This window comes from Bidens hawaiensis, unplaced genomic scaffold (genome assembly GCF_021521415.1).
Source record: "Bidens hawaiensis isolate Kalapana, Puna unplaced genomic scaffold, B.hawaiensis_p1.1 tig00021833_1, whole genome shotgun sequence".
NCBI classification, from domain to species: domain Eukaryota; kingdom Viridiplantae; phylum Streptophyta; class Magnoliopsida; order Asterales; family Asteraceae; genus Bidens; species Bidens hawaiensis.
Genome location: NW_027493388.1, coordinates 107,466 through 119,798, shown reverse-complemented (window position 1 = coordinate 119,798; position 12,333 = coordinate 107,466). Strand labels below are relative to the sequence as shown.

The 12,333-nt window shown below is 32.2% G+C and overlaps 1 protein-coding gene across 1 annotated transcript; it reads right to left on the bottom strand.

The window, feature by feature from the left end:
• Positions 1-1,025: 1,025 nt before the first annotated feature.
• LOC143564193 (trifunctional UDP-glucose 4,6-dehydratase/UDP-4-keto-6-deoxy-D-glucose 3,5-epimerase/UDP-4-keto-L-rhamnose-reductase RHM1) lies at positions 1,026-4,597 on the bottom strand. Its single transcript, XM_077051545.1, has 3 exons — positions 4,579-4,597; positions 2,036-3,617; positions 1,026-1,665 (listed from the first exon to the last, which is right to left on the bottom strand). Exons 2-3 carry the CDS (start codon positions 3,608-3,610, stop codon positions 1,222-1,224), a joined length of 2,019 nt encoding a protein of 672 aa, XP_076907660.1. The 5' UTR covers positions 3,611-3,617; positions 4,579-4,597; the 3' UTR covers positions 1,026-1,221.
• Between the last annotated feature and the right edge of the window lie 7,736 nt (positions 4,598-12,333).

Here is a 12,333-nt window from a genome sequence, read left to right as displayed (position 1 = left end):
AGTTTAATCTACAGTTAAGTTTTATAGACGTTACTAAACATTATATTTATGCTACTGCAATAAATAAAAGATTATGGATTAACATATATCTTAGCATCGAGTTTTTCCAATTTGGTGGTTCGATCTATGATTTAGCATTTATGGACATTGATCATCCATTTAGCAAATTTCTTCACCTATTCTTTCTAGTCAAGCCTCTCGGTTTGTCATTACACCTCCAGAGACACAAAGAATTATAAGTCCATCAGCATAAATATTCTATTAATTGGTTTTATTGTTTTGGTAATTTAATGTTTGATTAACAACAAAGCTTGTCTATGACTAATTTTGAAAGCAATTGTATTTATGAAATTTGCAAGTTGAAGTTATTCACAAGTTAGGCAACACAAATTGGTCTGCAAATCTATTTAAATCTTTATTATAATTTAGTATTTTAACCATCACTAAATGGATAAAACTAAGTAAACCAAAAAAAATTAAACACATTCCATACTTCCATATAATCAATAATCTCTCAAAATTCAATATAGCAACCAGCTTTTATCAATGATTGATAAACCAAAAAATAAATAAAAACAATTTTTTAACTAATCGCCCCCCGGATAAGCGTTTTCAAAGTCACTATCTAGTTATTATGACTTGATGTTGCAGTCATCAATTTCTAGTGTTTTAATAACCTTTTATTGTCATTGTCATTATCATTATTATCTAAACTAGCACAGCATTAAATCTCAAAACAGTACAACCAAATACTTACTTTTGTGTACCTACCCCTAAATGTCCAACCGGTCCTAACCAATTTTGAGACCATTGGGGACCAAGCCCTGGTCTGGTCATTCAACCACATATCATTAACCATGACACATATAGCCTTTAAAGGAGATTTAATTGTCTGTTAAAGGACCACATGAGGAAGCTACTAGTTCTCTACATGACATGAAAATATCAAGATTTCACACACAACATAGAAACTTATACCAAGAAATAATAAAATTTATAGAAAATTCAATCGTACAAGCCTGCGTGCGGTTTTGAACAAATAGTAAAGAAGGAAATACTCAACTAATCAATGTAGTTGACACAAACGATGATGAATCTAAAATATAACCTCAGTAGTAAACATTACAAATGTATAATCCGAATCATACAGTAGCAGTAGTAGTAGTAAGTAACCAAACACAAGTGAACCTTCAGTCTCTAAGAAAGAATCAAATACTATTATTAATATTTCTTGTTCGGTTCGAACACGTACTTGATCAACGACTCCTTGATCGACAACAACTCCGGGAACTCCTTCTTCAACTTTGATGCATCCAACTCGTTATTGCTTCGTGGGGCCACTATCACTTTCGCCTGCTCTTCCAATGTGAAATTCACCCACTTGAATCCCGGGTTTATGTACTTCTTGTACATTTCAAGAATCTCATTGTGACTCACAACCCCGGGATTCGTAAAGTTCCAGATTCCCCTTAGATTCCGTTTAGCCATCTCGATTGAAATCGGTAGAAGTTCATCCAAAACAGACATGCTGTTTGGTATGTTCACGACCTTATCATAACGGGCTATTTTAGTGATAAAATTGCGTGGGTTGTTAAGGTCGGATGATATCGGCATTCGGACCCGAAGCGTGCAAACATTATCATATTCTTTCAAAAGCTCCTCAACCTGTGAACAAATGAATAGATGGTTATATATATATCATATTACATAAACGGGTCGAGCCTACTCACGAGCCTAAATGAACTTCTTATTTATAACATTAATTAATACATTATAACAAAAAATAATAAGTAGCATATACTCATGTAAATAATTATAAAATAGCGTAATATGATAAAAAAAAAACAAACGAGCCAAGCTCGAGCTTCAGAAATAAAGCTCCATAAACCTGAGCCCGAGATCTGTTAAGTTAAACGAACCGAGTTCGAGCCTAAACGAGCTCAGGCTCCGCTCGGCTCATTCGCACCCTTAATTGTAACATATGAATTAAATACTACGACAAATAACTAATAAGTAAACATTAAACACTAATTACCATGGCTTTGGTCTTTGAATAAAATGACCCGATAAAATTGGGTTTGTCTTCTTCCTTAAACCCGATTCCAGAACCTTCTGGATGTTTAGCATCATACTCAAAAATGCATCCAGTAGCAAAATTGATCATCAACAGCCCATGTTCCCTACAAACATCTGCTAAAGTAAGCGTGCCTGAAACGTTGGTCCGAATGGTCTCGGTTTTATGTGATTCACACCAGTCAACATTCGGTCTACCAGTAACACCAGCAGCATTGAAAACATGAGTCGGTTTAATTGCTTGAATATCAGCCAAAAGCTGTGAACGGTCCTCCAGCCGACCTTTTCCATACTCGTATTGAATTTGTTGCTTTTCGCATAATTTCCCGAGTAACCCACCGATCCAACCCGTTTTCCCATAAATCAAGAATTTCAAAGTTGGTTTCTTGGAAATTAAGCTAGTTTTTGAACTTGGGACCTGAACACCGATCTGAGAAGTATTGATCGCCAAATTAGCCGAATCAAACTCAGCATTTTCAGGCCCGTCAACGACCCGATCAACGCCACCTGGCATCATTAACATTCTTGGATGAGGTAAAAGTGCACCCGACACATCGCCCCACCAATTAGGGTTACTCGTGTACCATTCAATAGTCTTTTTCAAACCCTCTTCCCAAATTGTCCTTTCAGACCAACCCAAGCTTTTCAATTTCTCATCATCTAAAAAGTATCTTTGATCATTAAACGGTCGGTTTTCAACAAACTTGATGCTTGAATCAGGATCCATATTAAACAGCTTGCACATATCTTTTGCAACATCGATAACTCTTCTTTCTCTTTTGGTCCCGATGTTGTAAACATGACCAACTTCACCTTTGTGAAGAATCACTTCAAAAGCTTCAGCAACATCTTCACAGTAGAGATAACTCCTTACATTAGAACCATCACCATGAATCGGAAGCGGCTGACCTCTCATAGCTAACAGAATGAACTTAGGGATAAGTTTTTCTGGAAACTGGTTTGGGCCATAAACGTTGTTTCCTCTTGTGGTGATTACAGGCAACCCGTATGACCTGGCATAAGCCATAACAAGCATTTCTGCACCGGCTTTTGTTGCCGAATACGGGTTTGTAGGAAGAAGTTGTGAAGCTTCATGGTTACCAACAACAGCATCCTCGTCTGTTTCACCATACACCTCATCTGTGCTCACATGAATAAACCTTCTGATCTGCCCTGTGACTTTGCAGGCTTCTAGAAGCACATGAGTGCCATAGATGTTATTCTTTGTGAACTCAAAGCTGTTGCCAAATGAGTTGTCAACATGAGTCTGTGCAGCAAAATGCATTATGGTATCAATAGACTCGGTGATCAGCAGGTAGTTGACCAGATCAGCACTACCGATATCACCCTTCACAAACTTGAAATTGGGAGATGATCTGGAAGGGTTGAGGTTCTTGAGATTTGAACAGTAATCAAGCTTGTCAAGCACAACAACCTTGTAATCAGGATAGTTTCTGATTAACCGGTTAGCAACATGAGAGGCAATGAAGCCGGCAGCCCCTGTGATCAGGATGTTCTTTGGTGTGTAACTAGCCATACCGGATCTGTCCATACGTAAACAAATCAAAATTTAAGTAAAACCTCACATGATGTAAAACCTTTATGAAAGCATAATTGCCAAATCTAGACATCATTTTAAAGAAATATACAGGTAAGGTGCAAACGACCCAAGCCGCTCGCAAGCTACTCGAGATCAGATCAACAAAAGGCTCAAAATGAGCCGATCCTTTTTATATTTCCACCCGAACCTGAGCCTCAAATAATGCTCATTTAGTTATCGAGCCCGAGCTCGAGCTTTGTATGGGAAGCTCGTTTAGGCTCATCAAGCCTTACATTTTTCTAAGTCTGACTTGTTTTGGACTTCTATGTATTAATTTCACACTACACGGCCGAGCTTTGGCTCGTTTAAGGTAGGTATACCACACGAGCTCGATCCGAGCTTAGGCTCATTTTAAGGTTTTTTCTCAAAATATATAAAAATAATAAAAAAAACATATATAAATAATTAATGCATAATTCACGAGCTGAGCTCAACTTTAGAAAAAGAGCTAAAACGGGCCAAAACGAGATGATCTCGGGGTCGGCTCGTTTACACTCCTAAATGCAGGATGACTAACAAACTAGGAAAAATGCAAATCTAATTGATCACCAATCTCATTAACCCTAGAAAATAACATCCTAAAATCAGATAGGGTTTATAAATCATAATCAACTAATAATCTAACAAGATCATGATCAACATCAGCATCAAATGTTGAACTAACCAAACACTAATCAGATCCAAAATGACGATGAACTAATACACATTAAACCTAAATAGGAACCAGATCTAGATCAAATTACGCATTAACTCGTATCGAATTGAGGTTTAAACGAGTGAGTTGGATTCAGCAGATGAACACACTAAACCAGATCTAACCAAATCGTTCACTATAGAAGAAGAAGTTTCGCTATATTTACAAATACTAATATATAATAATAATAATATTGTGAATGTGAGCTTACATGATGATAATAATAAATGTTTAATGATTGATTGATTGATTGGTGTGAACAGCAAGAAGCAGATCTCGACCAGAAAGTTGATGAAGAAGAAGAATGAGATCACGCAAGACTCACGGAACGGTAACCGACGCCCTCATCGATACATTCACACAGGTATATATATATATATACATACATATACATGTACGTGTCATTGGTTCATGATTGTACAAATTATTTCTTTTTTTATTTCCTAACCAATAATATATATGTTGATAACCGCGACAATATTTCATACTTATACAAAGTTTTAACTTTTAAGGGTCGTATAACTTTTTTTCTACATATTATATGAGATATGAAGCTTATATAAACCTACATGTATGTCACTTTTAATTCTAATACTAATTATAACAAATTATTTGACTTTTAATTCATTTGATTAAATATGGTAACTTATTAATAGTATTTATTTTCAATCTTTAAATACTTCATCCTTTTAATTCTCTACTATTAATAACATAATCTTAATATTTATAAATTTATCAATTCCTTATTTCCTAAACTAATTAGTTTTTGGTGTTTATATTAGATGGTTAATCTCTACTATATATTAAGAGAGAGTGAAGAACCTTTTAAATTTTAAGAGGTACAATCAAGTATGCAACATGTACAATTGTAAATGCTTATATTTTTAAAAATTTGAGGGTATTTATATATTTAACCAACATTCAATAACCGTAGCTTTTCATTTTAATTTAATAATTACAATAATTATCTCTACTATATATAAAGAGAGAGTGAATGACCTCTTAAATTTTAAGAGGTACAATCAAGTATGCAACATGTATAATTGTAAATGCTTATATTTTTTAAATTTTGAGGGTATTTATGTATTTAACCAACATTCAATAACCGTAGCTTTTCATTTTAATTCAATAATTACAATAATTACCTTTCTATAATTACAATAATTACCCTTGAACTTTAGATAACATTTGTAATTTATAAGAATAGTTACACATCTAACCCTCATCTTTATCCAAAAACCTGACAAATTTGTTTATGTTTTTGTTTCCGTCTATATCTTTAAATATATTATGTTTTACAAAAAACTGAACATACCATTACGACGTGCTAGTTTTTGTCGACGTTTAGATATAAAAAACTCATCCAAACCAATATGTATATTATACTGTACAAGTTAATAAAACATTAATGTACAAGTTAGATATGCAACTATAAACCTATAAATAAATTTACATTCTCTAACTATATTTACAATAACTACCCTTAAACTTTATATGGCTTTTGTAATATTTAGGAATTGTTGCATTTACCCATCATCTTTAATAATTTGGCAAATTTATATATTTATTTTTTTTCCTCAATATCTTTAAATATATTATGTTTATAAAAGAACCAAAACCTATATTACGGCGTGCATGTTTTTGTTGACGTTTAGATATAAAAAAAATTCAACACCAGTGTGTAGATTATAATTTACAAGTCAATGAAACATTAAAGTACAACTTAGATATGCATTATGAACCTATAAAATGTTTAAACGCATAAAGATGCCCTCTGTTTGACTTTATCAAATTAGCATTTACAAAAACCCAGTCTTCCCATTTATATAACTCAAATTACAAAATAAAAATAAATAAATCAACTCCAATTAATATTATTTTGGATATGAGTTGTAATTCTTTTGGTGGCATATACATTTATGGGTGTCCAAAAACCCCGCGACTCGCCCAACGCTCGAAAAAAATCACTCGAAAAAAGTTGATTAGAAATTGAGTCGAGCCGGCTCGTTTTGTAATCGAGTCCAGGTGGCTCGGCTCGGTAGATAGATTAATATGCATATGTAGAGTATTTTGTTTATATATTCAACCTTTTAATATCAAAAGTGTTCAAGCTAATTTAGCTTGCTACTTCTCAACACTGGTACACGCAATTCGCTTCCCTCCCGAGTTCAAAACATGTTTCTCCCAAATTATTTTTCACATTTTCTTTGCATGATTGCATCCCACATCAGCTGGCTCTCAGATATACTCTAAAACTTTGCATTCTTGAATGGTCTCTAAAAATAATGGTCATAACAACTAATTCAATGTAAGATATTATGGCTAGGTTCAAACTAATGAAAAACCAAAAATAGCTCAATAAAAAAGGGTTCGAGCCATTTCGAGTTGACCCAAGCTGGCTTAATTTATGAATGAGCCAAACTTAAGCTTCCATGTTCAGTTCGCTAAAAGTTTCGAGCTCGAGCTGAGCTAGCTCGACATGTATTCGAGTCGAGCTTCGCTCAACTCGGCTTATTGACAACCCAACATACATGTATCAACCGAACCAATTCAACAATTAACGTAATAAACTTTTGTAAAACATTAAACAATTAAGAAAACTATCATAAGTATAGGAAAACTGTTAATCTATCAAGGGAGGCAAAAAATAATAGTGTGAAAAGTATTTGTGACCTCGAAAGAAACTCCTAAAAAATTTCAAGAAAAATATTAAAAAAATAATAACTCAAAATATAAATAAAAAACAAAAAAAAACCTAATATAACATAATGCCAAGAAAAATATAACTTAATGTTGCTTAACATAACAATATTAAGAAAAAAGACACTATCAATAAATAAGACACAATCAATGACGAAAATAAACAAAAAAACACAATGATATTTTTTTTAACATTTTTTTTGAGAATGAGGAAAACGGGAGGAGCATTTTTGTTTTTTTGTTTACTTTTTTTTGCTTTTAATTAAATTTTGAGTGATGACTTATTTTTTATTATATTCTTTATTCTTTTTCTTTCTTTCTCTAATTTTTATTACCGTTTTGAGGGTTTTTTTTAGCACAAATCATTTACATCTTTCTTAATGCTATCACCTTTTTGTAGAATAACTTGAACATGTATGGATAAATACTATACATTATATCATAAGAGGATTGATATACTAACATAAACAAATATCAAATTGCAAATTCTTGTCGCCGCAACACTGCGCGGGTTTTATACTAGTTATTTAAAACTATGCAGTTAATTTTGCTAAATTTAATATTGTATACACCCACTAATTTTACATTATATTCACTTTTTTTTTTACTTTCAAAAATTTGAACGTGATGTTGCTAAAGAAAACAAAAGGGGGAAAGTACATTTATCTAGAAAACTTAGTTAACACTAAAGAACTAGTTACACCGAATAGATTGATGTTGAACATGATAAAGATGCGTAAGTTGATGATGAATAGAAGTTGAAGAGAATAAAGAATAAAAGAAGAGGCTATGATGGAGACTGATGAAGATTATGAAAGAAAAACATAAATAAAGAAGATAAATATAAAAAGATTTGGATGTTAAATTAAAGTTTTGCTGAGTTTTTTAAAAAAAGTTATATAAGATAAATATAAAATATTTGAATTATGATGCTCAACCACCAGACTTCAATCATTTTCAATATCTAGGCACTACAACAAATCTCTCAGATTCGTCGACGGTCTCATCCCTTCCAATATAATTGATAAACTAAACATGTTAGTGCGTATCTAAATGACGCCCTATGAGAAGGTGAGAACCGGCCAAGTACGATCCGTTCTCGATGCCTTGGCTATGCAGCACCTTTTGTGGCTCATCTGTGGTTTGCGCGTTCGTGCTAAAGGATGTCGGGGCAGAAGAATTAAAAGATGGGTTGTGGAGGAAATAGAAAGGTGTTTATAAAGTACGATGTATAGCAGGAAAAATAGACTTTTCTAATTATAAATTATCTTATAAACCAAACCCTAGAATCTTACATTTTATTAGCCTCTCTACGTGTTTCAAGCATATAATTACTTAATCCCTTTGTTTACATCCAAAACCATTGCGATAAACACCTCCCAAATTGTTGCAACACACCATCGAAACAAAGTTTTTATGTTATATATATATATATATATGTTGAAAGTAGTAAAATATCTAAAATGAAACAAACTAATAAAAATTGAATTTGAGAGAATGATGTCTTGTATTCAAGTCTTACAAATACATAGATTAAAAGATGTCGTGGGCAAGTTGGAGTCAGTTTGTTTTGTAATGGTTGGGTGTTGTATTGTATTTTTTTGGTGTTTCCTGTGCTGGTTTAGCAGCTTGCTAGGCTAGTCCAAGTGTTGTGGTGTTTTGGTTTCTTTGTTGTTTTATATATTTGCTTTCTGTTTGCCTTTCAAAAAAAAAAAAAAACATCATGTGTGACACTGATAGTGAACACTCAAAGTTAATAAACTAGCCTTAAAAAGTATAAGTGAATATGATAAAGGAAGATATAAAACGGCTCTCGTTCTTTTATGGGTAAAAACAGGGGTAAAATGGGACACATGGTGCTCGTTCTTGTTGTGAGACAATATAGTTTGGTGTGCTTGTAAGTGGTGTTTGGTGTTTGTTGGGGTATGTTTACTTGCTATTCTCCCTTTTTAATAGAATTCTGGCCGTTTTAAAAGAAAATTAGTTAGTCCTCCTGGAAATTTGCAGAAGCCACATAAATGCTAGTGAGGGCCAAGGGGGTCACTATTGATCACTTTAGTGGGCTGGACGCGTGAACTGATTGAAACAATAGGACAAACATACAGTATATCGATCTATTTATTCATATTGAAATCTACAAAGTTGTTCTTTTGATAAATTATAGAACTTGGATGAGGCTTTTTTTATATATATATTTTTTCAAACGACAAATCTCATTAACTAAAAAAGCCACTAACCCGCTAACATGAAGCTAGCGAGGGAGGCACGACAAAACAACAACAAAACCCAATAATAGAAGCAAAATTACAAATCGAACTTACTTTATTTATCCTAATATATATATTTGCCAGCCAAATACATTAAGATTAAATTTAAGATTTTAATCCTAACAAATTACGTACCCTAATGATTCAAAGAGTTCTTGTTTTTTTTTTGAAAGGCAATATTATATTCACAACCGAGACTAGCAATTCACTAGACCCTGAGTAATCGAGTATTACATAGAGCAACCATACTTATAAGTTTACAATATCAAATTACACCATTTGTTTCAACCGACTCCTAAGTCTTTCAATCTAGAATTATTCAAAGAGATCTTATCTATAATAGAGAATAGAGGTGCATAAATTGAGTTTTTCTAATACGCGGTTCTGGTATGAAATCAGATTCAGGTCCGGGTATTGCCTCTAAGAAACCAAACCCTCTAAAACCATCTATTCTAAAATCGGGTATTTGAATACCTTATTTCCGGGTATAGCAAACACCCATTTTCGGGTTTTTAAGCTTTATTCTAGGTATTTTTCGGGCATTGATTGAGTTTTTTAAGGGGTTGCACTTTAGGGGTATTTTTGGGTCATTTTAGGTATAGATCGGGTATTTGAAAAACCCGATTTCAGGTATTGAAGAACCCGGTTCTGGGTATGGAACCGGTTCCGGTTTTCGCGTATTACAAGGTTCAAATCAGGTCCGACTCTAGGTACAGGTTTTGGTACTTACATGCATACCTAATTCGTACCCTATGGGTAGATTCGGGTAGTAAAAACCTGGGTAAAAAAAATCGATTCCGGATTCGGGTTTTTTATGCACCTCTAACAGAAAGGTAGAGATTTTGGACTTTTATACGATGTTACTAAGATACCTTCATTTTCTTAGAGTTTTTTACCAAAATGGGGGAGAGGGGAAAAGTATTTACCAATATGGGTGATTTGAAAACTATTTACCAAAATAGGTTTTCCTTTATAAATTTATCTTTTCTCATTTTCATTCTTATTGAATAATTAATTTCTATTAAAAATTTATATATAAAAAATATATATATGAGTTTGGAAAATGTTAAAAAACATGGGTTAAAATAAAATTCAACTTTTATATTGTTGTTTTTCATTTCGATTTAGAAATATTCTTATAAAATGTTTCATATTTTCACTTATTTATTATCAAATGAGTTTTTTTTTCATTTTGTTGAAAAGATGTTCTTGTAAACTTTTTTTTGTATTCACATGTTTGTTTATTTGTTATCAAATGAGTTTAAAAAAAATGAGTTTGGAGTTGTTTTGTGGTCTAGACCGATGTTTCAATATTTTATGTTTTATTTTTTTCTTTTGAAATTTCATTTTCATCTTTTTCTATAAATAACATACATGAAAAAATAACTTACATCTCCATTTAAATTTTGTTGAATGAAAAATGTATTCGAACTAGAGCATTTTTTGTATCATACGCTACACGATTGTCAGTAATTTATCTGTACGATAAAAAATCGAACCAAACCGATTCCGAGTAAATATCATTACCAATATCGATAGTATGTTCAAACTAGTTATTAAAGACTCCTATATAAAATAACTTAAAGAAAATCATAAAAATAACAATAATAAAGAAATTAAAAGCAAAGAGAATAAAAAAAAAAATACTTTTTTCTTCTAAATCGTTTTTAATACAAATAACGTAAATGCTGGAAAATTCCAGAAACATTTTGTTTTGAGTAGTTTTGTTTTAAACGAAATGAAAAAAAAAGTTGTATTTTACTTAAATCATTTTTTTATCTATGATTTTTATATAAAGTTTTTAATAGAAATTAATTTATTTAATAAGTGGGAGAAAAGATAAATTTATTAAGAAAAACCTATTTTGGTAAATAGTTTTCAAATCACCTATATTGGTAAATACTTTTCCCCTCTACCCTATTTTGGTAAAAAACTCGTTTTCTTATACATTATGATTTTATGAACTCTCTTGAAGCCCATAATTATTAGCGGCCACGTTTAAACATCCAGACTCCAGAGCCTTATGTATCCGCCCATTAGCAACACGGTAACTAACAGCATCATCAACAACCCATATGACCCAAACGTCAGCAGCCTAGCCCTACTATAGAACATAGTATCCAGTTTCTTAGAATTGAGTTTTTATGTGTATCTTTTTAACGACTAACAAACACTCTAATCCAACTATATAATCTATATCATTAACCCTTAACATTATGTGGAAAAGCAATATTTTACACACTTTGATACCAGTAGACCGAAAATGCTTTGATAGTAGTTAAACTTTTTGACAATAATATTTACGCTATAACATGGAAACGTATACGATCCGGTATTGATACTAATCAATCATCAAATGAGCTGAACCGCAATGCGCCCGTTTGAAAGACCCACACACAATATCAGATTTGGATTAAAATTGTTGCAAGAAAGTATATGGTTATCTAATAAAGATTTAGATATTCCTTATTTGTTTATTTTCAATTGTTTGTGACTTAGCTAGGATTCAACTCTTCTTAGTTTGTTTCCTATTTAATGGTTCCATGTTCTCATAGTCAAAATCTTACATTTTATCCATGGGCCTTGCAACATTTTTTAATGTTGGTTTGAGAACTTCTCATTGAAACCGGCTTGACACATGTTAAAACTTAACATAATCAGTTAAAAACAGCTTCAACCCAAACGCATCCTTTTTCACTAGATCAAAAACCAGTTTTAACCATCTTTACTAAACCCAAACCGGTTTCAACCCAAATTGATCTGCGCACAGAGATCAATTTGTGCACCTCAAACTGATTTCTTAAAGTCAAGAGATTTTAATTATTATATTACAGATTACGTACGTTTAAATTTGCATTTTATTTTAAATCAGTTGCTTAATTTTGGCTCACAGTTATATTTCATGTTTATGTTCTTATAATTGAGTTAATAGATAGATATATTTAATATCATTTTCAGAATTATATTTATCATATAGGTTGTCTATATCAAGTAATAGC

Coding starts and splice junctions, on each gene's coding strand:
- LOC143564193 (XM_077051545.1), bottom strand. CDS start 3,610: ATGGCTAGTTACACACCAAAGAACATCCTGATCACAGGGGCTGCCGGC. Junction 1,666..2,035: donor ATTCAAAGACCAAAGCCATG/GTAATTAGTGTT, acceptor ATTTGTTCACAG/GTTGAGGAGCTTTTGAAAGA.